This window comes from Caloenas nicobarica, chromosome 2, assembly GCF_036013445.1.
Source record: "Caloenas nicobarica isolate bCalNic1 chromosome 2, bCalNic1.hap1, whole genome shotgun sequence".
NCBI lineage: Eukaryota > Metazoa > Chordata > Aves > Columbiformes > Columbidae > Caloenas > Caloenas nicobarica.
In genome coordinates this window covers 67,016,209-67,043,503 of record NC_088246.1, presented here as the reverse complement: position 1 = coordinate 67,043,503, position 27,295 = coordinate 67,016,209, and the positions used below count along the sequence as shown (strand labels likewise).

The following is a 27,295-nucleotide window of genomic DNA, read 5'->3' as shown; positions in this document are numbered from 1 at the left end:
ACACTCCAAAAACTTTGCAGCATGCTCAATGCGTTGTATGGAAAGTTTTATAACAAGAGTAGTGGGGTGGGTATTCTCCTGGTTTCACCACTGCATTCCTTTCAAAGTCACCCACACAAATACGGTTCTTTGCCCTCAAAGATACTAGCTCAGGTGTTCTGCTGCTCAAGGATAGCACAACACCACTAAGTTAATACCATTTTAGAGCCTGTGCAGATTTAGTGCAGAAACATACAACCTGTGATTCTGTTTGCAACCTCTGCTTTTGTGGCATGGTAAAACTGGCAATGCTACCATTTTCCAGGATATTTATTTAACCTTAGACCTGACTTCAGTGATAGCATCTTTCTAGTTCCACACTATGACAGGTCTAGAACACACCACCACACACTGTACTTCCAATTCATAATCTTGATTTCTGCAGTAACTGCCTGCTGTAAAGTTTTCCCAGAAGGGGTCATCTACAAAAAGATGTGTAACGAGCAACAGAAAGATAAAACATTGCCCTATGGTGGAATGTGAGACCTTCGTATGGGCAGAAAAGGTCACTTTGGATGTAATATGCAAACACATTACCAAAAAAAAAAAAAGGGGAGGGGGGGCATTAAAAAAAAAAATCTCACAAGGCCTGGACCATTTGGGCCCATCCACCACTCAGCTCCCAAGTCCAAACCAATGTGTGAAAGATGCAGGTTTTGAAAATTCCTTGCTTGACACTTTTCCCTAGAAAGTGCAATGCAATTCTTGTGAGAATTCAAGTCACACAAGGATCCTTGAAGGAGAACTGCAAAACAATAATAAAATTGAGCAAAGCACTGACTGATACTCTGAACGGCTTAGCAAAACAGACTTTGTAGGATATTAAACTCAAGAGCTACATTTCAGCTTTTAGAGGTACACTCAAACATATCTCTGTGCAGGTTGCCTTATGCAATCAGGCTGGCATAAGCCCTCAGGATCATCACCTGGACTTTCCACGATTCTGTGCTTGTTGCAACTGTTTGCTTTGACAGAAAATGGAGTTGTAAGAGTCCTTGACGCAGGGACAGCGGATATTCAGACTGCCAGCTCAGTGGTGCAATGCGGGGAGATGACGCATTTGAGGACAGTGCTCAGGCACCAGGTTGGCCCAGCCCTGAGGGACCCAGACATGCCTGCAGGTGACCTACCGGGCTGTACGATCAGTGTGACCTCAGCTGTAGACCGCTGCCTCGCAGAGTCTGTGACAGTCAGCTGAAACGTATAATCTCCTTCCCGCATTGCAGATAACTGCAGGTACGGCGTCCGCACTCCCTACACAGTGTTTAGAAAGACAGAGAGAATGAGATACAACAGGAATGTTCATGGATTATGAAAGGTCTTACAGAGCAAATGTGAAGAAAAAAAGTAACATTTGTGTTAATTCATACAGTGTTTGAGCAAGCAGTTTAAGCACCTTGTAGAAAAGGAGAGACTTAAAATTTGATGCACAGACAGATGTAACGTATTCACTATTGCAACTGTCCCTACCAATCCAGAGAAATATCTATAGACAATAAACCTTAATTTCTTATTTTGGTATAATTGCTGCATTATTTCTGAACAATAATTGCGAAACACATTAACTTTCTCAATTAGGAAATTAAACACTGATAGAAATTACTACAGCTTATTCCATTTCCTTAGATATATTTTAAAAACAAACATCATGACACTCTTTAATATAATATTTATAAAAATCATTAAACTCAAAACCAAGTTTGATTTGATCACAGCCAGATAGGTTTATAGGAAAAAAATATTAAACGAGACAACTCTGTATTGAGTATACTCTTCCAGCAGTACTTGGTTCATATCTATATAAGCTCATAAGCTATAGGTCCTTTTGCTAGTAAAATGAACATTTGCGGCATCTCTCATATGTGAAATAACAAATCCCAATGCAATTAGTTTGGAGGGTTTTTTTGGATAAGGATGAAAATGAGAACTAAGGGATTTGATAAATTATTAACTATCAAGAGGTACTTGTTACATTGCATTCTAACCATGTAACACACCTGAGACCAGCATCCTCAGCTTTAGGGACATGAAAAAGATTACTAGGGTCTTGAAAAGAAAACTGAAAAATGCTCCTGTATTTCCACACTAAATACTCTATGAATCAATTAGATATCTCAAGCAGTCATTCGCTTCTTTCAGGAAGGCTGCTTTAAGATTTAACAGCTCTTAAAAGCTACGAGTTCAGGTTGCATGGCTACCTTTGGTAAATGTTTATCTTGGCAAATGAAGAGAGATAATCCATTATGCTATATGCTCCTCCATAGTTTCATAATTGTACAGTATATGCTTGTATTGGTATTACTCCTTCCGTTAAGAGATCTACGAAGTGATCTCTTTCCAGTTCTGAAGGCCTAAAGCGTTTGCAACGTAGCAGAAAACATGCCTCTTACAGAAAATGGCTTCCAAGTTTCAGCTAGCTTCATTACATTAATTACCTCAACTGCCTAAAAAACAGCCATGGAAATAAGAGAATAAATTCAGTTAGCTTTCATAGGAAACACGTTTTAGTGAGGGAAAAAACCCACCACAGAGCATGGTTGCATAACACTCCCAAAAGTCTTGTTATCTTTCACTCAGAAAATTCTGTTTCTGTTTGAGTCCTTTCCCCAGGAGAAAGTGTTACAAGAAAACCCTGACTATCCCCACATTTTCCCCAAAACAGTTTTCAGAATGTCCAGCATCTCAGAAGATAGAAACTTGTGGAGCAGGCTCTCGGGCCCAAAGACAGACATTGTGAACTCAAAGTCTTTCCAAAACACCAGGGAACAAACAACAGCAAGAATCAGAAGTAGCCACAAGGAATGGAAAAAAAACCCCACAACCTATGAGAAGGATTAAATTGGAGTGGAATACATCAGAGAGGAACAACAACAAAGTGACAGCACTCTAGATATTTCAGTGCTTCTGAGTAGTTACTTAGGTATGTGTTTGCTTGTGTTGAGGCAAAGATAAAAGAGCTTTCCAATCCTACACAGGAAGGAAGAAATAAACATACCTGCATTGCTACAACCTTGCCTTTGCTTTTTGGACTGAGTGACCACTCATAGCTGACAATTTCATGGTCATCACTGCTCTGGTTTCCATTCAGCGTGATGAAGTTCTGGGGTAAGGTGACTGCCTGATTAGGTCCTGCATTGGCAACAGGTGGGTAATCCACTGGTCTGTTGACAGTCAGAGATGCAATGGTGGAGTTGGCTGCTCCATCTGAATCAATCACTGTGAGTCTACAAACAGGAAAACCAATATTGGAAATCTGTTAAGATGGACTTCTGCCAAGTCCTGAGTTCAAAGGTTAACTTTTTCTGTCATTTCTTCAAACACCACCTAAACTAGAGCCACTGATTAGATTATAGGAACTTGTGCTTCAGAAACACATATCCTTCAACTAGGATAGGAAAGAAACTCAAAACTGTTTTCAAATACAGCTTTCAATCTTTAAGGGGAAAAAAAAAAAAAAAAGGGTAGCTATTCTGGATCCCAGATGAAACCCCTTCACTGCAGTCAAAGGCAACTTCTTCATTTTGAACTGATTTAACTAGAAATTCTTTTAAAAAAAAGCATTACTCAGTAAAAACCAGGGATTTCATTCATCATCCATAGCAGAACAGTCCCTGTTAACACCTACATCCAAAACTACTCTGGATGTTCAGAAGCTCTGCTTACAACACAGCAGCAGTTCCTAATTTCTTATTTCTTTGCAGCACACTATTACTAATTTTAACAGAGCTTAGTATCAGCTCAGATTACTGAAGATGTCAAGTCACAAAACTAAAAAAGTACTGCATTTAAAATAACAAACCATTGCTTCTCAAAAACACAATGACAAATCACCTTAAAATGAGACTGCTAGCACCTGAAAGTGATAAAAGACTGCCCTCCACAGTGTGGTAAGCAAATACATCTCTAATTCACCTCTCTTTTGAAAACTGCATACAGCTGACCACATGGAAGGGAACCACTCTTGAAGCCTTCTCTGAGTGGGAACAAAACTAGTGCTCATTAATTCTGTCATTAGGGAACATATACTTCTATAGTGGGTACACATCCATGCACATGAGCACTGGATTTTGTTGACCATCTGATTTCCTCTAAGCTTGAACACACTGCTATTGTTCAAGTGCCTCAGCCTCCCCCCAAAAGTGCACAGATATAGCAAGTGATTTCAAAATTCTCTAGGGCAGGAGTGTCAAACTAGTTTTCACTGGGGGCCACATCAGCCTCGCGGTTGCCTTCAGAGGCCCGAATGTAACTACTCCTACATTCATACAGTCCTAAAATTACCTTCGGGCCTTTGAAGGCAACCATGAGGCTGATGTGGCCCCCAGTGAAAACGAGTCTGACGCTCCTGCCCTGTTCCTGTTTGGAACACACTTAGAACATAGCTTGTAAGTAAGCTCTGCCCTTTTTAATACAGATAAAAATCCTACACTCATTTCTGCCACTGTACAACAGGGAAAAATTCCAGTAAAGAACACAGAATGAAAGTTGAAGCTATGCAATTTTTGGTGAACCTTATGCAAAGCATCACTTTTAATGTATATGTTCACTGGCTTCAACATTCTGCTGATGCTACACTGAGACATAGTATATTGACTGGTAAGCTGTTACCCACTGTCAGTCAAATAACTCAGGTCGGGTCAGCGGGAAGTCTGCCTCTGTGCAGACCAGGCTTTAAGTTAAGAAGTTCAGAAAATGAACTCTGATTTTAAGGAAAGCACCCAGAACCACGAACTTTGCTTCCACTGTCAGGACAAAAAAATTTTAAAAAAATATTAAAATGTTCTGTCACAGTTATTATTGGTGGGAGTGGAAGGTATGTAATTTCTGATAGCTTGTTTTGCATAACTTTGTGCTGTAAAGTATCATTACATCAGTATCACAAAATCACTGGAAGCACTTTTAAATAAAACTGCTCCCTATGTCTCTCCACTGTGCAAAATGAAGGGTAATAGCATGCAGAAGAAAAAATGAAGTTTTTCATTTTAGGAGAGACATGTGAGTACAAAGAAACAAACATCTAACTGACATCACAGAAACAGTTAAAACCTCAAAGGAAAGCATCTGTGCAGGTACCTGAAAGTGTAGTTTCCAGGAACAAGGTTAGACAAGTGCAAGACAGGTGTGTCAGCAGATGCCTTCTGCTCTCGCAAAGGACCTTTAATTTCTTCCCAGTGGTAACTCACTATCTTCGTATCATCTATACTTTCTACATTCATTAAAGAAAAACACATCAAATTCTTGTAGTAATTGCTAGAATTAATCCTCAAGTCTTTCATGCATGGATACCTAACTGATTTGCTACAACTGTCTTTTCAAGCATATCAAACAGGGCTCATGTACCACAGCTGTTAAAACACAGATTCCATGTTACATTTGGTATGGTTTATCTAAACAACCAAACAAAAAAATTCTTCACGCACACAAAGATAAAAATCAGTCTCAGACTCTGCACATTCCAACTTGCCTGCTCTCAGTAATTATGAACCTAATTATGCCATCTCATCATACCCTATGTGACAGCTCTCTGCCACGGCCCCTGCTGTACTAGCACAGAGGCCTTCGGGCAGGTCAGGAAGAAGCTGTAAGAGTAGCTGCTGTTTGGATGCAGCAGCCTCTGACACACTGCACCTCAATCCCCAAGCAGAAGGCTGCATTTTATCACTTGTTTTATTTATTAAAATAATTTATAACTAGACTCAAATCTACAAAATCAATAATGATTCAAGAAACTTATAATATTGTAACTGTATATTAAAAATACAGGACTGTCCAGTACATACGACTGCCATCGATGAATGTAGATGTTGTAGGCAAAGATACTTCTTGTACTTGGGGTGAAGCAATGGCAACTGGCAGCTGGTTAACTCTGACTGCTGTGAAAAAGAAAGAAGGGAGACGGTGGGAAAAAAAAATAGTGAAAGCTCAGGCAAAACTAATCTTAACGCTACAGATCAATAGTTCCTAGTGATTCAAATCTAGCTTTGCAGCACCTGCTGTCCTTTTTGGACAAGGGAGAGAAAAGGTTACTGAGGAGCACAGTGCTGATGCAGCACTTTTCTGCTGCAGCCACTTCTAACTGGTATACTTCAGAACAGACCTGTACACTGTAACTTGCAGCTAGAGCCAGTTCAGCACCTAATTGCTGCTCCTGGCTGTACTGGAGAAGGGGACCCATAAAAGGTGGCATGATGCTATCTCGGGCCTTACCTCAGGAGGGTACAAGACCAGAGAGCACCTAAATGCAGTGAGCAAGATCCTTAACTCTACTTCCTTAAAATGCTTTACAGACACCAAGATATGACACATCTCTGCATGACTGGACTACCAAATGTCCTGGACAGACTATTAGATGAGCGTGTTGTACAACTACTTGTGTTGAAGAAATTGATTTCATTACTTCAGCCAACTGATTTACCTGGTTTGACTGTGACATTTACAAAACCTTCACCAAAGGCATTTTCACCAGAAACCACCACTTTGAAGGCATAAAGTCCCACTGATAACTGAAACAAACAGAACAAATCGTGTTACATATCAAATTATACAAAAGCAGTATGCATAAATCTGCCAATCATCTTGTAAAGAGAGAAAAATCTGTATATCTGAAACCAACAGTTCCTTTTATAAACACATACACAAAAGGCCCCTAGTCACTGCCCAGAAGTGGGGAATACAAAGCAATCACTTATGAATTTTTACTCTATCTTAGAAAATTATTAGAGCACTATGAAAAAGACACTCCTAATCTGGCAAAGATTTGGTGACACATGCAAGCGAAGAGACGCTGGCAGTCAAACTTCTTAAATCAAGGCACCCTTCCCCACAGATTGGATTCCTGTGAAAAGAACACAGAAACACAAGGAGCCTGAGCTTACAGCTCACTTACATGAGAGAGCTTCAAGGTCTGGCTGTGCCTGTGCTCCATTTCACCGCCATAGTCAGCAGGGTGACTAATTAAGCTCCACTCATAGGTGTAGGCTGTTTCTAAGAGCAATAACACAGCATAAAAATAATCAGCTTTGCCTTCAAGATAAACCCAGGAAACAAAGAAATCAAGTTCACCATCCATCAGATAAAATGCCACAGTAGAAAATCATGACAGCTAAGACTGTTTAAGCCTGCAAAATGAAGCAGTATGACTACATGTTGAATTTCCACGGTGAGTTGTAACTTAGTATAGCAGCAAGGATGTAACAGACTTCACAAATAATTGACTTCTACACAACCACCAGCTTCTCATGAAGTGAATGCATTTTACATAGCTACTTATGTGTGTAAATATGTATTCTTCCCTGCTGCAGTTCGGAAGCTGGTAGTTTTAAGGTAAATGTTGCATTCAGAAACTACTTCCCGTCCCCCTCTCCTTTACAGCAAGACACTATAACCTGGACCACGTCACCTTTTGCTAGAAACTAGAGGCCTTCTGTGGAACCATCTGGCTAATGAGTTCAGGTTCTGACAGTAAAAGCCACTTTAAAAAAAAAAAGTGTCTAAAATCCAAAGGAGGAAATCTCTGCAGTTGGAACCACAAAAAAGGTATTAGTAGGAGATAAGAAAGACGGTTTTATCCTGATGTACTGATGTTCACATAACTCAGGACTTGCCTGCATTTACGGGTTGGCAGTGTGTGCATCTCCTTTTAAGCCAAGGCCATTCAACTCACCTGTAGGCGGTGGTGGGACAACAAAGACGTTCAGTTCAACCTCATTTTTGGGTAGCATCACTTGTACATTATCTCCAGCAGACACAATAAGTTCTTTTACTGTATTTAAGACAGAATGAGTACATTATGTTTTAACAGATCGGATGGACACAAATTTAGTATATTCAAATATTATTTGTAACAGATTAGGTAAAATTTGACAAACACTCTACAATGAATAGGCAAGGATAAGAAAAAAAATTCCTCAATACATAACCAAATAATATCCTATTATAATCATGACTATGGCTCCTTCACCTTTTACCAAGCCAAAATTTTTCTTCTTCCCCAAATATGAAGTGTCATTTCCCCTACTTCTGTTTTAGAGAAAAGCATTCTGATTATTCCAGTATATCAGACGTAACAGTGTCCTGCATAAAGAATTATGCATTTTTCTTAGTAACTGGATGGAAGTGCAGGAATTAAAAAATATTCAATTACAGAAGACAAAAAAGCCATCTGCACTGGAACAAACCTCATTAAATGAAGTAACATAGTCCACAACAGAACTCTGATATCACACCTTCTTTCACCAAGAAGTACTACATGCCTCAACGTCCAGCTCAGTGTCCCTCTTAAAAATTTCACCTTTATAGCACGGCAAAGGTGTGATTTTGTAGCTGCATTGCACATTCAATCTATTCGCCATCCAGGAACACTTCTCTAGTTCTCAAACTCTCTCCTCTTCCAAAAATGCCAGAGTCCACAAATCCAGTCCCCAACAGAAACACAACAAAGCACAACTTCAGGAAAGGTTCCCATAGACCTCTATTTCAAAGTTTTTAAATGTCTTCCTTCTAACATCGTGAACCCACAGAACAAAGGTTCTCCAAAAGCAACATTCATTAGTGTCTAAATGTCCAACTTACAAACCCTGAATAGATGAGCAAGAGGCTACTCAGCAGTGGCAGCTTACAGGTCTAAAAATGGATGAAGAGGCCACATTGACAGTAAACTTTCTGTCACTGATACTTAAATGTACCCAAGACTCCATAATTGCTCATGGGAGTTGCCGCAGACACCAGTGGAGTGGAGGTTTGTACTTGGATCTCCACATTAGATGAGAATAAAACAGCTAGATGAGGGTGTTGACCAAAAGAGAGAAGGAGTGCCTGTCTTCAAGACTTCCAAGACAGTAAGGCTGAGAACACACAAACCTGAGGCAATCTTTGCAGAAAGCAGTACTTAGAGTGAGATTCATCATAACCTTTCCTTTGGCTTCTTCCAAGCTCCTTTTTGAGTTCTCTTCAATGTCCTCTTGTGAAGGAGGAGCTGCCTAGTCAACACTCAACAGTACCAATGACCCATTGCCTCGGAGAGAGATCTCTTGTAGTTCATCTGTTCCTGTTACCTTCTACCGCTGTTCTGGCTAGCAGGTTGTGGTTTGGCAGAGGGTGCCAAGAATGTCCCAAACCAGACTTGCTCTACCAGGAAGCAAAGGGCTTAGTTCTCCATATCCCTCAGTACATCAAGAGCACAGAGCACTTCCATGCTTCTCTGCTTCTTGTGGCCTTTCCAGCCCTTTGTGAGAGTGCACAAGGACACAGCAAATCAAGCAGGAGAAAGGAGATACTCATACCATACCCAGAGAATTTAAGACAGCTAGAGGACATAGTGGTTAAACATGTCCTTTTCAAAATAAAAACCTTTGCTCTGCAGCTGGAAGTCTGATAAGCTCTGAAACTAGAGCAAAACTTTTTTTTTCTTGTCTTTTCCCAGGATGCGGAGGCCATGTTTTCCCCTACCAAGGGCTAGGCTTCTCCACTATTAAGGGCTGACATTCCTCAGGTTCCAGCTATGCTGCTGCATGATATCTGACAACTATAAATAGTGGGAACCCTACTGAAGAGTTTCTGGGAGGGAGCAATGTTCTGAAGAGTCACAAAAGAATAACAGTATGGCTAGAAGAGACTATTCTGAAACTCCAGGTATTTCTTACCAAGCAGAAAAATTAACTCATTCAGAAATGGCTGTTAATGTCTGCTTTATACTTTGCTGTATTTTCTAGAGTTATACTTTCCCATTAGTGATCATAGAATCACAGAATGTTAGGGGATTGGAAGGGACCTCAAAATATCATCTAGTCCAATCCCCTCGCCAGAGCAGGAACACCCAGATGAGGTTACACAGGAAGGTGTCCAGGCAGGTTTTGAATGTCTCCAGAGAAGGAGACTCCACAACCTCCCTGGGCAGCCTGTTCCAGTGTTCTGTCACCCTCACTGTGAAGTTTCTTCTCAAGTTTAAGTGGAACCTCTTGTGTTCCAGTTTGAACCCATCACCCCTTGTCTTACTGTTGGTGGTCACCAGGAAGAGTCTGGCTCCATCCTCGTGACACTCACTCTTTATATATTTATAAACATTAATGAGGTCACCCCTCAGTCTCCTCTTCTCCAAGCTAAAGAGATCCAGCTCCCTCAGCCTTTCCTCATAAGGGAGATGCTCCACTCCCTTCATCATCTTTGGAGTGGTCATAGTTTTGCCTCAGAAGTAACTGGCTAAGGGGTCTTGAGTTTGTAGCATCACTGTAGGTCTACAGGCTTTAAGCAGGATGATATTACATTGGGATAAGACCAAGTTCATAACTAACAACAGGCTGGAAGCCTGAGAGTGGTAAAACCATCCCTGCTCGCTGTCCAACCTGCAGCTACCCCCCAGATCCCAGGCTCCATTGAAACATTACCTGCTTTAGCAGCAGTAGCAGGTGGTGTGAATTGCTGCATGGGCTCAGTATTAGTGGGAAGTAGCATGGTCCCACCTTCGGTGACGTTCTCTGGGGCCACTGTGGGAGTCTGGGTTTTCTCTGCCACACCTGGGGAGATATCCAGTTTGTCTGAAGAAGAGGAAGGTGTAGCAGCCTGAAAAATGAATTATGGTGAGAGAGTTGTCATAAGTGAGCCGTTTTTCACATTTTTAGATTTAGAGGCATGCTGTTTTTTAAACAGCATGTAGAGTGAGCCTACTGATTTATGCTACTAGGAGGTTTTATTCATATACAGAATATCTATCAAAGGAGGACTGTTGGTTTTTTTTACTAATCAGTTTTTGTAAGAAATGCTAATCATTTTCCAAGTTTCAGATGCAGAACAGCATAGATTATGGTCATCAAAATGAGGTCACCTGGAATACAACTAAGGCTACCAGTTCTCAAAATAACAAAGAACAGTAGAACGGGTCTAAATAGAGCCATAAACCTTTAAAAGCAAACAACAGAAAGTCTGTGTGGTGAGTATTATTGTCTTCATGCTGCACACACACAAACATAACAGAATCTTTGCTTCTTACTACATCTGCTCAGACCAGAACTTGGCATGCCTTCTTACTTCCTCACCTCTAATAAAATGGCCTAACTCTCCCTACTTCAGTCACTAAGCAGAAGTGTTCTTCTCACTGACACACCTTGTTAGTAAATCAGGACTGCAGTAATGGACACAAGTTTTGCAGGACTAACTTGGCACTGTGTTAGCCTTGCCCATTACGTTGCACCTTTCTTTCAGGTGCCATCACCTTCCAATGACACATTTCTCTAAGTAGGCCAACAGTTTTTCCTTACATTCTCAAGATTTATTTCTGACCTAACATTTAGAGAAAAGCACTTTGCCAATTATGGCTACTGTGTGTGACACATGAAGACATAACATACTGCTACTATTTGTACATAATCTATTAACTGAAGAACAGGACTATGAAGGTTGGTAAAATTCACACTCGTATCACAGAATGGCTGAGGTGGGAAGGGTCCTCTGGAAATCGTCTAGTCGAAGCACTCTCCTCAAAGCAGGGTCAGACACAGCAGGCTGCTCAGGACCACATCCACTCAGGTTTTGAATATCTCCAAGGTCAGAGAATCCACAACCCCTCTGGAAAACCTGTTCCAGTGTTTGACCAACCTCACAAGAAAAAGGAAAAAAACGGTTTTCAGTGTTTAAATAGAACTCCTTGTATTTCAATTTGTGCCCATTGCCTCTTGTCCTGTCACTGGACAGCACTGAAAGGGGCCTGGCTCCATCTTCCTCACTCCTGCCATAGTTACTTATATCCATTGGTATGATTCCCCTGAATCCTCTCTGCTTACGGCTGAACTATCCCAGCTCTCAGCTTCTCTTCATATTTCAGGAGCTCCACTTTCACTCTGCAGTCTGTTGTCTCCCTAGGAAATCAGAGCAGCTCCACTTTGGACGTGGACAGGAGAAAGAGCTCCCTGTGCAGCTGGGAACATGAAAGCGATGCCAGGGATTGTTGCTTCCCAGCCTGCAAGGGAATAGAGTGCATGGAAGTCAGCTGCAACTTCACCTCTGTCCTCAACAGGGACAGAGAGAAAATATCCCTGTGCAGTTGGGACAGTGACAGCAGTGCTGGGGACTGTGGCTGCCTACCCCATGAAGATGCCAAGAACCACACCAAGAGCTGCACCTCCAGATGAGTCCATAACACAGACAACACAAGGACCTCTGTGGCCACACCTCCAGCTCTGCTTAATATGTAAGATCATCCCTCTGGACAGTTGGGACGTTGACAGCAGGATCAGGGACTACAGCTCCAAGGTAGCACTTTCAGCATTGCCAAACCTGGACCTTCATCAGGAATCTCACCCTTGACAACATTATCATGCATAGGGAGAGCCTCAAGCCCAGCCTGCCTCATACTTTCACAAAAGACCTTTCCTCCAGACAGCTCTCTTTTACATACTTGATCCCACATCTTCAAAAGAGGATCTTCTTTATAACACTTTGGCAAACCAAAGTGTTTCTTTGCCTTCCAAATTTGAGGGAAATCTACTTTTCTGAGCTTCCCTCTGCCTTTCCTCCTCTCCTGGTCATTTGCCAATCTATCAGCTGAGAAGCAGCCAACCTGGCTTCATACAACCAATGAGGACAAGGTCCCCTCAAATGTACTTTTCATGGGACTCTCTCTTCTGCAATTGCACCAAACATCTCTTCAGTCAGCAAGCCTAGGCAAGACTCTGCAGACAAAAAGGTGTCCTGTGGCACTGTCACACCTGAAGCAGTGTCATAGCCAAAAAGATAGCTAAAACTAAGAACATCAGCAGGCAGCAGATAATTGGGGCGGGGCAATATCAGAAAATGAGCTCTCAGGCAGAAACTATTACTAAGAGATACACTGAAATAGATTTAGAGAGTAAGATTAACCTAAATTCCAGCTTGGGAACTGAAGTGAAGAGGAAAGAAAAGAAAGAGTCTTTCTGGGCATGAGTAGGGTAGGCAGCTCTGTTGGTATGGGCTTTGTGGGTTTTTTTGTTTGCTTTTACCTACCCCTGCAACCACTACTGCTTGTTACAAAATATTATAAACACACCAACTCTGAGGGCCCACATCCTTCACTTCTCAGGGTTTGACTTTAGTGCAAATCTCTTGGGAATTCCTACAGGAAACAAGAACACCCCTACAATCCAAAAGGAAAAAATAGAGCCATGCAATTCCCTGGAGAAGCTCAAAGTTACACTGCAGGCAACACCACCATGCCAAGGGGGATCTTTTGCCACTTCTGGTCTCCAGATTGGGTGCTTTCTTTTCTCCCTGTGAATGGGAAGGACAAGCCCAACCATGTTGCCTTGCTCCATCCTCATCCTCCAGGCAATCTCCCTTCCCTCGCCAAGGAATCACGTTCTTCAGGTACTCCTACAGACAAGATCAAGACTCAGGTGACTCAAGGGCTGCTAGTGGTGTGTTTTATATGACTGCTTCTTCAGCAGGGTTTCCTCCACGTCCCTCTGCACATATGACTACTACATAACTGCAGTACCATTTCTCTTTCGTCTGGAAAGCCTTATGGAGAGCAGCTCTGTCAGCAGTGAAAACTCTGCTCTTTCACCAGTCTGCTTCTCCTTCCTTCTCTGCATTCAGGTATCTCCCTAATGATTTCAAGCACATATGACCTCTACTAATTGTGTAGCTGAAAAGCTGCGAAAGAGCAAACCATCATACTGCATGACATGCAGTGCAGACTTAAAGAAAGAAACATTTTTGACAGGTAAATCTAAATATCAAAACATCTTTCAGGGGTCCAATACATCCCCTAAGGCTCAAGTCAATGCATTTTTAACTAAATAGGGCTGTTCAGCATTTGCAGGCCTCAAAACTGAAACAAAGCCAAAATAAGATACGAACATCTCTGATATTCCACTTTATTCTAACTGTTAAATATCAATTCTGAAGGCACACCGATCAGATATTAAAAGGTTCTTCATCACATATATTCTGTCAGCCATCTCAAGCTTTCTTAGGCAGAGCTTCATGCATTTTGACTGCATCACTATTCCTGCAAATGCAAACTCAAGAATCATGTCAGGTCTAACCTATAGAACAAATGCTTAAAACATTGCATCATCAACATAGTAGTAGCTGGAATCTGACCAAGACCTGAAAAACCTCACCTTGCTTAACAGATTAGCAGTTAACTGGCAATTCTAAAAACATAATTAATACTGCACAGGTATCTCACTTCAAGGACGGACAGCCTGCAGATTTCTCTTTTGGGCAGCCTGACAGCATTTACTCTGTACAGATTTCTAAATGTATTAATGTTATTGAGCTGCTACAGGGTGACGGTCCATAACATCACTTTGAACTCGACGTAAACACAAAAGCCAGGTTACTCAGCTAACTGACAAACCCCATACACTCTCTCCCAAGTCACATACAGAAACGCCCTACACTGAGGATGCTCCTGGGGCACAGACTCCGGAGGCCTGTGCTTGGTTCATCTCAGTTTAAAAATCTCTCTCTAGGTCCTTGCTTAAAGAACACAGCACCTGAGGACACTGACTAGCGTGAAGGGAGGCACTGCATTTTTGCCACTCCGCTCTGTCTTGCTTGTCAAAACAGCTTTGTCTGGAAGCCGCAGAAGGGAACGCATCAGCACAGATCTAGGAATAGAGCTATACAATTGCTGTGGCAGATTTAAGCAGAAGATAGGAAACTATTGCATAAGATGCAATAAACATAGGCTAGTTCATTAAAATTATTAGCAAAATTGGTTTTAAGACTTTCACATTTTCATAACCTATACAAAAAGGTAACAGTTTGAGAGGTAGTTTGGATCATATACAAGTGAGAAAACTATTTGAAGACATCTTGGCATTTTACATGCAATATAAAAACTTAATTTGGTTTCCAAAGAAACATTTTTTCAGAAGGGAACACAAATATATGCCTGAACAACCCATATGAGATTTCATTAAGATGTCTGCTTGCTGAAGAAAGAGACACATAAGAAGGAAATCCCATCACTTGAATTTATCACAAGTAGAATCTTTTTCACTAGAGTCACGAGTGCAGTTCCCAAACCAGAAAAACTTGAACCCAAGACAGAAGTCAGTGTTAGGCATAACTGGCAGGGTTTAGGCTGCAGAAGTCACCCCTGTGGTCCCAGACAGTTTGGCAATGGATGGAAACAAGCCACCATGTGCCAACACTGCAACCAGTTAAGAAAGGTAAACAGCCACTGGGGGCAGAGGACACAGGAGGAGGTGGGGGGGATGCACAACGGGAGACATGAGAGGAACATGCGGAAGGGGACATTATTTGGCACAGGGCTGGAGACACCCTCTTGGAAGGAGGCATTTCATGCCACCTCCCAGGGGTCTGAGGCCCGCAGAGAAGACCGCACTGGGGCAGAGGAAACAAGGAGGAAGGAAGAGTCGCAGAAAAGAAGCAACAAGTGGCAAAAAGGAAACTGCCATGCGCTAACCCAAACCTCCTGTGCCCCCTGTCACCTCAAAGGGACTAAGCATAATGTGCAGTGAAAAGAAGTGGAGAATAGACTAGGAAGGGGAAAGAAGATGTATCTGGACTGAACCTGGGGAAAGCCAGAGAAAGGTGTCTGCCAAAACTGCTTATCATCATAATTTCTCTACAAATGTCTACATTCCAAGGATTCCTACTTGGGAAATAAAGGCTGCACAGGCTTTGGCCATTTCTCAAAACCTTCTGCTTCTGCAGATTCTTAACTTCTCCATACACTGAGAGCCTTCAGAGTCATTTGACAATACACTTTACAAACATCTTTCAATGCTATCGCATCAACCCTCCACAGCTCTGCTAACAGAGAACTGCCAGGTTCCCTTCTAACTACAGGTGTCTTATCAGCTCTTCAACATCACTACCAGCTGAGGCTAAAGACTGACCTAGTTTTGGAGCCTCATTCCTTCTGCACTGAAATAAGCAAGCTCATTCCTCAGCCCTTCCACAGGAATTTCAATGGTTGTGTTAGCATAATATAAAGACCACACAGGAATGCCTCCTCTGTCCCAGTGAGAAGTAGGTTTCTCTCCATTTCACTTCACAGTAAACTCCCATCTACACAGGCAGTGAACGAAAAAAAAAGCAAAATCTTTCTATTCTGCCTGGGGTGGCAAAATCAAAGTAGAGACTTGCAAATTAGGATTGGCCATACATATTGTTACCACTGCAAGATGTGAAATCTCAACTTTCATAAAGCTGTATTCACATGATCCATTAGAGCCTGGGAACAAATTTGCTCAGGTCTGTTTGCCACATACTTTAGGTGAGCTCAAAGTTGTACAGCTCCCCTAAGGCACGAGTTCGAAGCAGTTGAGTCCCAGAGATCCTGACAATTGGCTAAAACTTGGCACAGTGCTAACGTGGCTTCCATCCACCAGCAAGACACAATGGAGGCAAGCTTCAAGTCTAACTGCATGGCCCAAGTGTACAAACATGGTGGTGCACAGAGCTACTGCAGGTTCTTTCCATGGCGTAATTTCCAGCACACAGCCCAGGCAGTAACTAAAAGATGCCTGTTAGTTTCCCCTAGCAGAAGGAAACAAAAGAAATGGAAGGAAAAATGGAAGATGAGTTTAGTACAGCAGTGGTTGGATTTCCTTAACTTTGTAAGAACAGCTCAGATATTGCCCTTTGTTAGAATTAACAGCAACTCTAGTGAGTGAATGTTGCTCTTAAATTTTATCAGCAGGGACAGTATACTTTGGTATCATACTTTCCATATGTATATTTATACATACTTTTTGCATACTAATAGAAAAAAAAATAATATCCATCCCTTTTGCCTGAACTCCAATGTTAATTTAAACTCGTTTCATTCAAGGTCTGCATGGTAGACATTTTTAAAAGAACTCTTCTGTTGTCAACTCTGCTTGCAGAAGCAGTACCCACTTTTTAACTTGCAACAGCACTTTATCTGTTATCAAATGTTCTTCGATATGCATGGAGACAAGTTCTAATCTTTTCTCACTCATGCCAATACACTCAAGACCAACGTGATCAAAAAAGTCACAGGCTACCTTGAGCCTGGAGGAGGTGATCTTTGAAAAGTAACACCTCCTCCCATGGTCCCCATCTACCTCCAAGACAGTCTTCCTTTTGGATTCTTCCAAGCAGATCTCACAAGCCAAAGGCTGCACTCCTGAAGCCCATGGCTGTGACCCTGTTTTTTGATTTATTCACAACCCTCTCAGGAACCTGAACTCCACTACCTCAAGGCCACCTCACTTCTGACCAATCCCTCCTTGCCTGCAAAGGTGAGGTCCAGCAGAGCCCCTCTCCTTGTCAGCTACACAATCACCTCTGATAATGTCAAGAGGTTATCAATGCAGTCCAGAAACCTCCTGCATTGCTTATGCCCTGCTCTCTTGGCCTCCCAGTAGGCATTGTGGTAGCTTAAATCCCCCATCAGGACCAGAGGCTGTGAATATGAGGCTCCTCCCAGATGACTGAAGGCATCTACTCCTTCCTGCCCAGGCAGTCTGGAGCACATATGTACCCTAACGTTGTCCATAACAGTTACCCTGCCAAACCCAACCCATATAAACTCTTGACTAGCTCACTGCCATCTCTAGGTGGAGCTCCTAGGCCTCTGTCTAGCACATGCTGAATGGGTGCCTCACCCTCTGTGATCATGAGCTAAGGCAGAAGCCCAAAGCATCCTTTGATCAAGAACAGCTGATGGAGCTTGTGAGAAGCTTCTAAAGGGCCCAGTGTCTGATAGTTGTCTTCTCTCAGCCACAGCAACCACTCATATTCCTCACAGCACTCCCAGAGGCCTTCCAAGAATTCCAGTTCTCAGAATATCTAGAAGATCTCAAAGCGGAGCCCAGAAAATGTCACGCCTCTAGCCTGCAACGGTATCCAAGTTAGATTATATCTTAAGACTTGCTGTTTTCTAAACATACTTTTGCCATTTCAGTCATCCCCTCCAAGAACCTCAGTTGTCACAGACTTCATGCAACTTTCTTATTTACACGTATTTTTCTTCCCTACAGTAATGGCAATCAATTATCATTTTTACAGCAAGAGATAAGTAGTTGCTGGTTACAAAATCTAGTGGAATTTAGAGCAATCCAGCTAACATTCCTTAATTTCCTCTTCCCTCTAGCAGGGTTGTGTGTCAAACCCAGTAAAAGTTGACTTTATAGCCTGTTTCAACTTCCCAGCTGATCCCACCCTGTTCCTAAGGAAAAAGAACTCTTTTAGTCCCAACTGATCAAACTGGTTGGCACAAACAGAGAACAGGTACATCTTACTTAAGTACCTAGACTAGGTTTTAAGTATTTTACTCTTTTTTTTCCCCTATTGACAGTCTCAAGAAAAGGATTCTGAGAACAAAACCACATTACCCACTTCATCTTCTTGTACATCATGGCTCAAAACCACCGCTGTCCCTCCTTATGTACCTTGCCTCTCTTATGTGATTTTAGAGCATTATAAAAGATATTTACTCAGCATCACTACATCTCAAACACCACTATGCATTAGTAACATGAAACCCATAAAAAAGGCTTAATTTTATTGATGGAGGAATTTACGTTTACGGGTAGGGTCCACTAGTGTTGCTCAGCTAACTTCTAATGAATCAGCAAGGGTCAAAAAGGAAGAATACTGTAACACTATTACATGAGGTCCAAGCCCACTCATCTGTACACTTCCAAGGAAACCCCACAATGTCTGAAAAGAAGCTCTACTCTCTATCATCTGACAGAAAGAAGTCCTTCAGCAATTAATCTACCTATTAAGGTAATCCTCTCTCCTTCAGCCTTCTCTACACTGTAACAGAACTGTAAATCATTTGAGTGTTAGCGTTACATTACAAAGCAATACCCTAATCTGATTCGAAAAATAAAACAATTGCCAAGTGGCCTCACCATACTCCACCTGCTTCCTGAGGGGCAAACATACCTCTTTTTGCAAAGCATCATCAGGTTGTGAAAGAAGTTGAACAGCTGTTTCACTTTCAAACATCTTCTCAGGGAATGGTGTAATCTCTGGGAGAGATGACAACTTTTGTATGGAGTGTTCACTAGCAGAGTTCAATTCAGAGCTGGTTTTATTCAGAAGGCCTTCCACTTTTCCAGCCTCTCCTTTCTTTTCAGCAAAGTCTTCCTGGTTATCTCCATCATCACCCACAGAAGAGTTGACACCGCTTTCACCTGCCACCATGAGGGCCCAGTCAGCATAATCCATGCTCTCCTTCTGCTCATGTTTGATGCTCACCTGAAAGGGGTCCTGCTCCAACTCCTTATAATCATCAATGTATTCAGGTATCTCCTCAAGGCTGGGATCTTTGCCAAACAGAGACAGCTCCTTCAGGCTACTCATTTCCTCGGATGGCTCATTCTGGAGTCCTACAGAGTGGACCATGCTTGGGATCACTTGCCCAAATCCTAGCGGGGAGGCTGGCCTCTGAGAAGGCCTCAGCACAAAAGTAAGATAGGACTTCACAGTTTCAATTTTTTTAGGTTCACAATTTTCTTTGTGTTGGCAGTTCACAATGTAACAGTGTCGTTCAAACATCCAGGACAAGTCACAACCAGAGAGATCACAACATGCTGCGATGCAGTCGGACACTGACATAGCATGAGGAACTCGCATAATTTTAGTGGTTTCTAAGTTCGGAGATATTACTGCACCTGAGTACGTGGCGCCTTCTCTGCACTGCTCGCATCTGGAACCTGAAACACCAGCAGCATAAGGCACAACATCACAACCAAGCCATAATACAGTTTATTGTGACCAAAAATGGCTTATCACAAGAGACAAGAAAAAGACAGGTGGTACCCTGCTTAAATAAGATAATTTCATTTTGCTAATGTCACCACTACTTTTTTTTCAGCATGTCCCTCTGCAGTAGTATTTGTACTTCAGAGATTTTTCAAAGTACCTCTTACTCCCTTGCTACACAAACAAATACAGAGATGAGAGCAGTCACTACTTAAAAACAAGAACAGAGTAGGGAACACAAAAAACTCATGGAGTACCTCCATTACCCCCATAGCATAGTGAGCAAAACATGTTTTAAAACGCAAATAAGATGCTGTAACATGTCATTGTTTCATTTGAGGGAGAAGGCAGCAAAAATCTACATAGGAGAAACATTTGCCATCTCTCTTAAACTTCATTAAGAGTCCCTCACACCAACATAATTGCTGGGCTTAATATAAGAGCTGGATCAAATTCTCAAACTTTTGCTGCTTTACCCACTAGTTCATGTGAAATCCCGAGAGCTTACTCCATTAGGGAACATCTTTCCTTGCTTCACAGTGAAGCTGTAATCTTTCAGTATGACACCAGAATTATTTTCATAGCACATCAAAGACTGAGTGCGAAATGTTTAAATCAAGTATGAATCAACTTATATCTCAGTCAATTTTTAACATCTTCTCTAGGTGTTCTTTTACTGGTTATGACTGTGCTTCAGAATTCCTCTCTCCAAAATGCAACCTGAAAACTCTGATCATGCTTCAAAAAACAGCTGAGTAAAACCAGGACAACCTTCTTAACATGGTTTTCAACTAGACTTGCTAACTCAACCAATGAAAAGAAGATGTCACCACTGTGGAGTTAACACAGTAATGGAAGACAAAGTTAACTTTGCTTGCGGTGCACAGCATTAAGTTCTGGCAGCAGAAACCTCATTATTCACAATAGTATATGGCAGGAGAAAAATAAAAAGGTAGCTTGACTAATGGATTTCTGCTCCAATTTGTTGAACTGACGGGCAGGAAAAATGAAATGAAGAAGTAGGAATAGGCTAGCAATAGGAGTTAGGTCTGACCATGACCTAGAGCCTTGGAGATGCGGAGATTCTCCAGCACCTGCAGCGTGTCCAACCACCGCACTACAGTTCCCACCACATCTTCCACATTGGACTGCAGTGTCCTCCTTCACAATACATTATCTGAATACAGCTACTGAAATATCTGTGGGGCATCATACTGCCTGGGACGAGCGTACAGCTTGCAAAGTAGGTTAGGTTCACTGCAAAAAACCCAAAACAAACAAAAAAAATGCACCACACAGCGAGGGAGAGAGAAGACAAGACTTTATGATGGTTTTGCAGAGCTGGCTATACGGGGTAAGGAAAAACATGAAACAAAAGCAATTTTTAAAAATCATCAATGACTTGTAAATAAGTATAGCTGAATAGGAAGCTGACAAAAAGGATAAATAGCTTCAAGTACCATTTTTCTGACTCCAGCTACCCCTTCACGTAGAGCTGGGATGCTGTTTACTCTTCCATTTTACACTTTCAGTGAAAAATCTATCCAAGGGAACATGAATTTAAAACTAACTACCCTGTTCTAACATAGCCCAGACATGACGTATCTTTATCTGTACCCAGGGGATGCTCAGGATTTGTGCATTTTTTTCTTTTACATTGCATATGAATATTTTCCTTACATTTCCTTTCACCTCCAAGAACATAAGACCCTGACAGTGACTCTGAATTGTCATTGCAAGTCTTTCCTTTAAGCTGTCTGCACAACTTAGGACAGGGGGCCAGCAGAGCTCTGAGTTAAAATGAAGTATAGGAATCAGACAGCCCCTTTAACCATTTCTGTTCTTTTCAACCCATACCAACTTAGTTAATCCTGTAAGTCAACAGAAAGATGATAAACAGGCCTTTAAAAGTGTGAACCAGAAACATGACTGTGTGAATGTGCAATATTAGGTCAGTAACAACTCATTACAACTAATGCTTTAGGAACAGCACTATTAAGGTGAGTCAAAAAACCCCTTTGAAGGCTGTTTACATCCCTTCCCTTCTTTACCTCATCCCTGAAGGAGAAAGTGACCAAATTTGAAAGTTTCATTATTTGTTCAGAAAAGAATGACGAACAACTCTTGTTTCAGAGATAGACTCACACAATTGGAATAATCCAAAACTCTAACCTCAGGCTAGACTTTAACTCTTCACTCATCCCAACATCAAAGCAAGCTTCAAATCTCACTCTGACACTTTCAGGTTGATACATCAGCTATCACACTGCAGAGTCAAGCTCCCACAAAATTAATGGTGTTTCATTAGCCACAGAGAGAAACAAGTCTAGCATATTCCTAAAATAATGCATGACTTCAAACCTAAATCGCCCAAGCAAGCATCACAGCCACAGATCTTAGCTACCTCTATTTTTAAATGCCAGAAGGCCTCTGTTTCATCTCAATAAGGAATGGAAGAAACATTAAACTCCAGAATTTCTGTACAATGGGAAAATTATCTCTCTGCCAACTCTAAATTAAATGTAAGTATGATCCAAATATGAAAGTAATCAAAGTTTTATCTTTTGCTTCAGTTAGAATTACATCCGAGTTAAATTCTAGCATTAGGTGGGCAAGAATGGATGAATTTAGGAGGCTATTTCACCCTAACACTAGGTGTGTCCATTAATTGTCTTCAGACAGAAAATACATAAGATCTACAAAGAGTGAACTTAATCTGACCTCTGATTTCATATTGCCCTTCACCTTGTCCAATCTCCAGTCTGCAATGGGCTCAAGTAATAGATAGTGAGGTCTCTTATTTACAGAAAATGTACCGAAAGTGTGCCACAAAGGCCACATAGTAACATTGCTAAACCCTTACTTGCTGGTTGAGGTCACACCACAGCTGTTTTCCTTTAGTTAATTAAACTCAGAAATTAAAGCACTGTTCTATTCTAACCAGTAACAGCAAAAAACCAGCATCTTGCAATTCTGTTTACTGTTTCAGAAGTACTCATTCCAGGTTACTAACAGAACTACTCCTTCCCTTTATTACGAGCCCTGAAAGCCCTCTGGTGCCTGGGCTATCAACAGCCTAAAAATTCTGCAAGCTGTGTGTTCCCCTTCCTTTTAGCTGTACCTTATTATGTCTACAGTAGGACAACACTGACTGATATATCCAGAGACCTAATCAGACAAGTTGGTTACCCTAAAAAAAAAAACCAAACACCCACAGCCCCCACCAATCCACTGATGTATTTCAGCAAACATACTCTGGAAATCAGCAAGTATCTTCCAGTTCGGTTAGAGTTAATATTAATTGGATGGAAAATACTGCAAATTATTAAGATGGAAACAAATAAATACTAAAGTTTATACTAAAATGTGATACTAGAATGTATTGGCCCCTAAACACTGTGTGCTGGTACCCAAGATACAGGGAGAGGCTTGGAATACAGCAAGTAGTCTGAGTGTAATGGCCTTGTTCTCAGATAAATCAGGAGAGTGTAGCAAAATTGCAACTGAAGAATGAAAACAAGAGTTTCTATATGCACATGGAGGATATTCTAGCCTGCTAACATTTAACAGCATTATCAAAAGCATAAAACTGTGACATTGTCTACAGCAAAAATTCAGCATTTACTGCATATTATTGCCTTCTCTTGAAGTTGCTGCTTTTTTTTTCCTAAAGATGCTGGCATGGACCCCACAGCAGGTACTTGATATCTCATAGGAGAGTATTGTATTTTATTTCTTTACAAATGGCATAATTGTTTACTATAGCAACAAAAACCTCAGCTCCATCTCCCCCTCAAAAAGTTTGGCACTATGAAATCATCAGGTTGATGTTGAGGACTAATTCATACCACCTATGAGCACAGCTGTAGTTAATACCTATCCCACCCTCATCCAACATTTCCAAACTCAGTAGTCAGTTTAAGCCTCAGCACATCAGCAAGGCTCTCCCCCATGGAACAGCCAATCCCATTTATACTACAGGAGTATTAGTTTCTCAATTCCTGCTAATATAGATACTGCCAGTATCTCCACAGACACAATTCAAACACCGTCTTTTAAAGAAATTAACCCCACATTTGCATATATTGTTCTGTAGCTGCCATGTCAAAACTGCCTGCACCAGATTAAATCTCCCTATGACACAGACACAGTCTTAAGAATTACTGTAATTCTTCATCTGTCTGATTATGGAAATAATTTACCTATCTCTGTGGCTGAAGCAGAAACTTACAGGACCTTCCTGTGGTCTTTCAAAGATAATATATGTCTGTAGAGCTAATGAGAGGAGAGACATAAATAAATGCATTCATGCTTCTTGTAAATCAACCATCTTATGATACTTCAGGAAAAAAAGAAGTAGCTTAGAACAAAAGCAATACATCATTCTTAAATTGCTGTCCTACAAGAGAAAGAGAAGCAAAACTCTTTGAACTCTCCCATGACCCACTCTTGCCCCATGCATCTCCCCTGAAACAGCCCTATTGAAATTGGCTGCAAACAGCTACTCACAACTGCCTTCCTCCATTGCAAGCAGCTGCTGGTTATGAAGCTGTACCTTACAAGAACTTTTCACACTGAGGAGTCACAAGACTTCCCAGCTCTTGCCTTACTCATATTTCATTCACACCTGCATTCTGGGAGCATTTGCTTCACTCGTTCTGTGTTATTCAGACACATGAGAAGTAAACTCCTACCTGTTACTGCCCACAGTAGCAGGCAGAGAACACCACGTCCAAATGCCATGCTGCACCAGGAAGGCAGCAACAAGTGCTTTTCCAAACAGCTGCGTGGAAATTGTAGGTCTTAATGTCGGTTTCCTCTAATATTGTTTAGTACCTGCTATGGCCATGAGCACTGCAACAGACAGCACAGGAAGAAAAAGGTCAGATGTGAGCATTAATTAGAATGTCAACACTAAAAGCCAATACATGAGTTAAATACAGGCTTTCTTATTACTTCCTGACTTCTTGATGGATGACAGCAGATCAGGCAAGCTGAAGACACTGAACAAATCACCTACCTGGAAATCTCATTCTCTGGAGATGCAGAAATGTCCCAGAAATACTTGCATGCATGGGCTCCTGTACCTCAAAACCTAGAAATGCTCTGTCTGCAGTTATCCAGACCCTGGTTTTGCTCTGGCTTTAAACAGAAACTAGCAGGCACCCCTAACCAAGGAATCATGGACAGTATGTCCATGCTAAAAACCATGCAGAGTTAAGTCAGCTCTTGAGGCAGTCCTCAAGCTATTCTCTCCCAGCTATCAAGGTAATACAAGCAAATACTTCTCCAGAATTTCCAGGGAGACATTCCTTGCAAGGACACTAAATTATCCAAATAAGGCAGCCTAAGCAACAAATAGGTCTCCTAAGGAAGGAATAATTCAAAGCAATATTACTCAAGCAAGGAGAAAAGTTAGTTTAGCCAAATTCACAACTCCTCCCACATAAAGGATTCTAAGTAGATGACTGACCAAAAAACACTTCTATACATGAAAACATGGGCAGTGCCTTTTTTTGTTTGTTTGTTTGTTTGAGAACAACCCTTCAAGGCAGAGTATCCCAGTCAATTCGTTTTAACTTTCATTACATGACTTGGTAAAGGTAATGACTTTCATATTTCAGCTACGTATGTCTACAGATGATAGAAATGCTGCTAACTGGCCGGGTTCCTCACCACACAGAACTTTTTATGATGAAAGACCATTTTGCTTTTTTCCCCTTGCAAAGGGTAGGAGGAAGTTACTTAGACATGCTACTCTTGCTAAGGCTGACTGGAGTAGAAAGCCGAGCAGCTCAGCAGCTGGACTTTTGCTCTCTCAGAAAGGATCTTTTATAGATAGCACATCTGTAAAGCACAGCAGCAACTGAACCGTGGTCTGTAACTTGCACTTCTGTGACCAACGAATAAATCCCGACAATGGCAGAAGGTTCAGAGGAGATGGGCAAGAGCAATGTGCCCAGGGAGCTCAGGGAATAAGGTAGGATGAGCCTGATCACACCTTTTGCAAAGCAAGCCACGTATTTATTTATCTCAACATGAAGAGGACCAGGGGTTGGCCTGTGTTTTAGGTGACAGATGTTGTTAAACATCTATCAACAGCTGAGTAGATCAACTTATGGTGTGAATGTTTCTCTCATTCAGTTCATTAAGGACTGTGAATGTCTCACTGAGCTAGCCAGTCCAGCATAGGGGAAGTCAATATGTGGCTCAGTCCAATACAGCGTATAAAAACTGAACAGCTAACAAAATCATTTTGAAGAGAGCAACAGGCTTGAGCTGGCTTCAACCCATGCATTTCTTCTCGGTGACGGAAGATGCCCAGTGTTGTGACAATGAGCTTATTATGGAGACCAGCAAAGGCAACCACATTGGTTTGCTATTGAACTCTATACTGGCATTGCTGTATTTTGCCACCTGCCATTATCACATTCGCTTTGTGATTTCAGTTTTGTTGTACTGCTCCACTAAATCAGAAATCCTGTGTCATATAAAGTATCTCCAAATAAGTAAATCTGATATTAAACTTTACAACCTTTACATGTGGAATATCTAAAGGAAACCAGTAAGACCATACTGGACTCTGACAACTTCTTGTCGAGTCTGTGGTACAAACATTAACTCTGCTCAAGACATAAGCAAAATGACCACAGAAAAATCACTAAAGCAAAAAAAAAAGGAAAATAATAAATTAGATTTAAAAACAAGTTCCAAGTACAAAAATGTAAGGCTTTCGGCAAGCTCCCTGAAAAACCAGGAAAGACTATCGTTAGCTTTCCAAAAGCATGACACCAGATTTAAAATAACTGGACTTCTATGATCTTCATTCTATCCAACATCAACAAAAGTCCCCTTCCTAAGGGAGCTGCAGAGCAGTCAGAACACTGAAAAGTAAGCTGGTCTGCCAATTTATCCATATGTTGCACAATTAGAAAAATTATCTCTGATGACAAGAAATAACTGTCACCAAAAAAGCCAAAACACTCCACACAACAACACTACACTACTTCTAGTATGACATTATTTTGATATCTGCAGTTAGATGTTCTCTCAGGAAGCAATTCCTGACAGAATACACGTAACTGTGCTCCTCTAGTGAATAGGATTAATGTAGTAAGGGTTTATCTTGGAAAGAGCCAACAGGTTGTCTAGATGATTCCAGTTACTACTTCTATGACACAGCTCTTCAGCAACAGGGCCATTTTTTACTGTCTTGCATTCCCCAATCGCTCTTCTGTCCTTCCATCAACTATAAAGTGATGTGGTTTTGCAACAGACAAAAAGCCCAAAAGTTCTTGCATTTTCAAGCCAAGAAACTCCAAATCTCCTGCTTAGAATGCAGCCACTGAGGTGTCTGAGCCCTGGGTAGTGTCAAGGCACAATATCATTAGCAACTGAACAGAAATGAGCACTTCAGCATGGGAGAGGAAGAGTGTTTAAGTCAGCCCTGAGGGTCCCACAACGTGGAGCGTCACCTTTGAATTTTATTGTAAAGGTGATGCAAATGGAATAGTTTCATTTTACACTGAAATGAACTATGCAGACTCAAACAATCAATCCACTG

The 27,295-nt window shown here is 41.4% G+C and overlaps 1 protein-coding gene across 2 annotated transcripts in view; it reads right to left on the bottom strand.

Annotated features, from left to right (window-relative positions):
* The window catches only part of KIAA0319 (KIAA0319 ortholog), a 38,537-nt gene extending 14,063 nt beyond the window's left edge, over window positions 1–24,474 (bottom strand). The window contains exons 1-10 of one of the 2 annotated variants that reach the window (XM_065628779.1): window positions 24,426–24,474; window positions 18,910–19,682; window positions 10,422–10,596; window positions 7,703–7,807; window positions 6,926–7,023; window positions 6,455–6,542; window positions 5,820–5,912; window positions 5,113–5,245; window positions 3,035–3,263; window positions 1,170–1,293 (exon numbers count right to left, since the gene is read on the bottom strand). In XM_065628779.1, coding sequence (XP_065484851.1) covers window positions 1,170–1,293; window positions 3,035–3,263; window positions 5,113–5,245; window positions 5,820–5,912; window positions 6,455–6,542; window positions 6,926–7,023; window positions 7,703–7,807; window positions 10,422–10,596; window positions 18,910–19,682; window positions 24,426–24,474 — 1,867 coding nt within the window. The remainder of the gene's footprint in view (window positions 1–1,169; window positions 1,294–3,034; window positions 3,264–5,112; window positions 5,246–5,819; window positions 5,913–6,454; window positions 6,543–6,925; window positions 7,024–7,702; window positions 7,808–10,421; window positions 10,597–18,909; window positions 19,683–24,425) is intronic. The other variant, XM_065628780.1, reaches the window with a different exon arrangement.
* Between the last annotated feature and the right edge of the window lie 2,821 nt (window positions 24,475–27,295).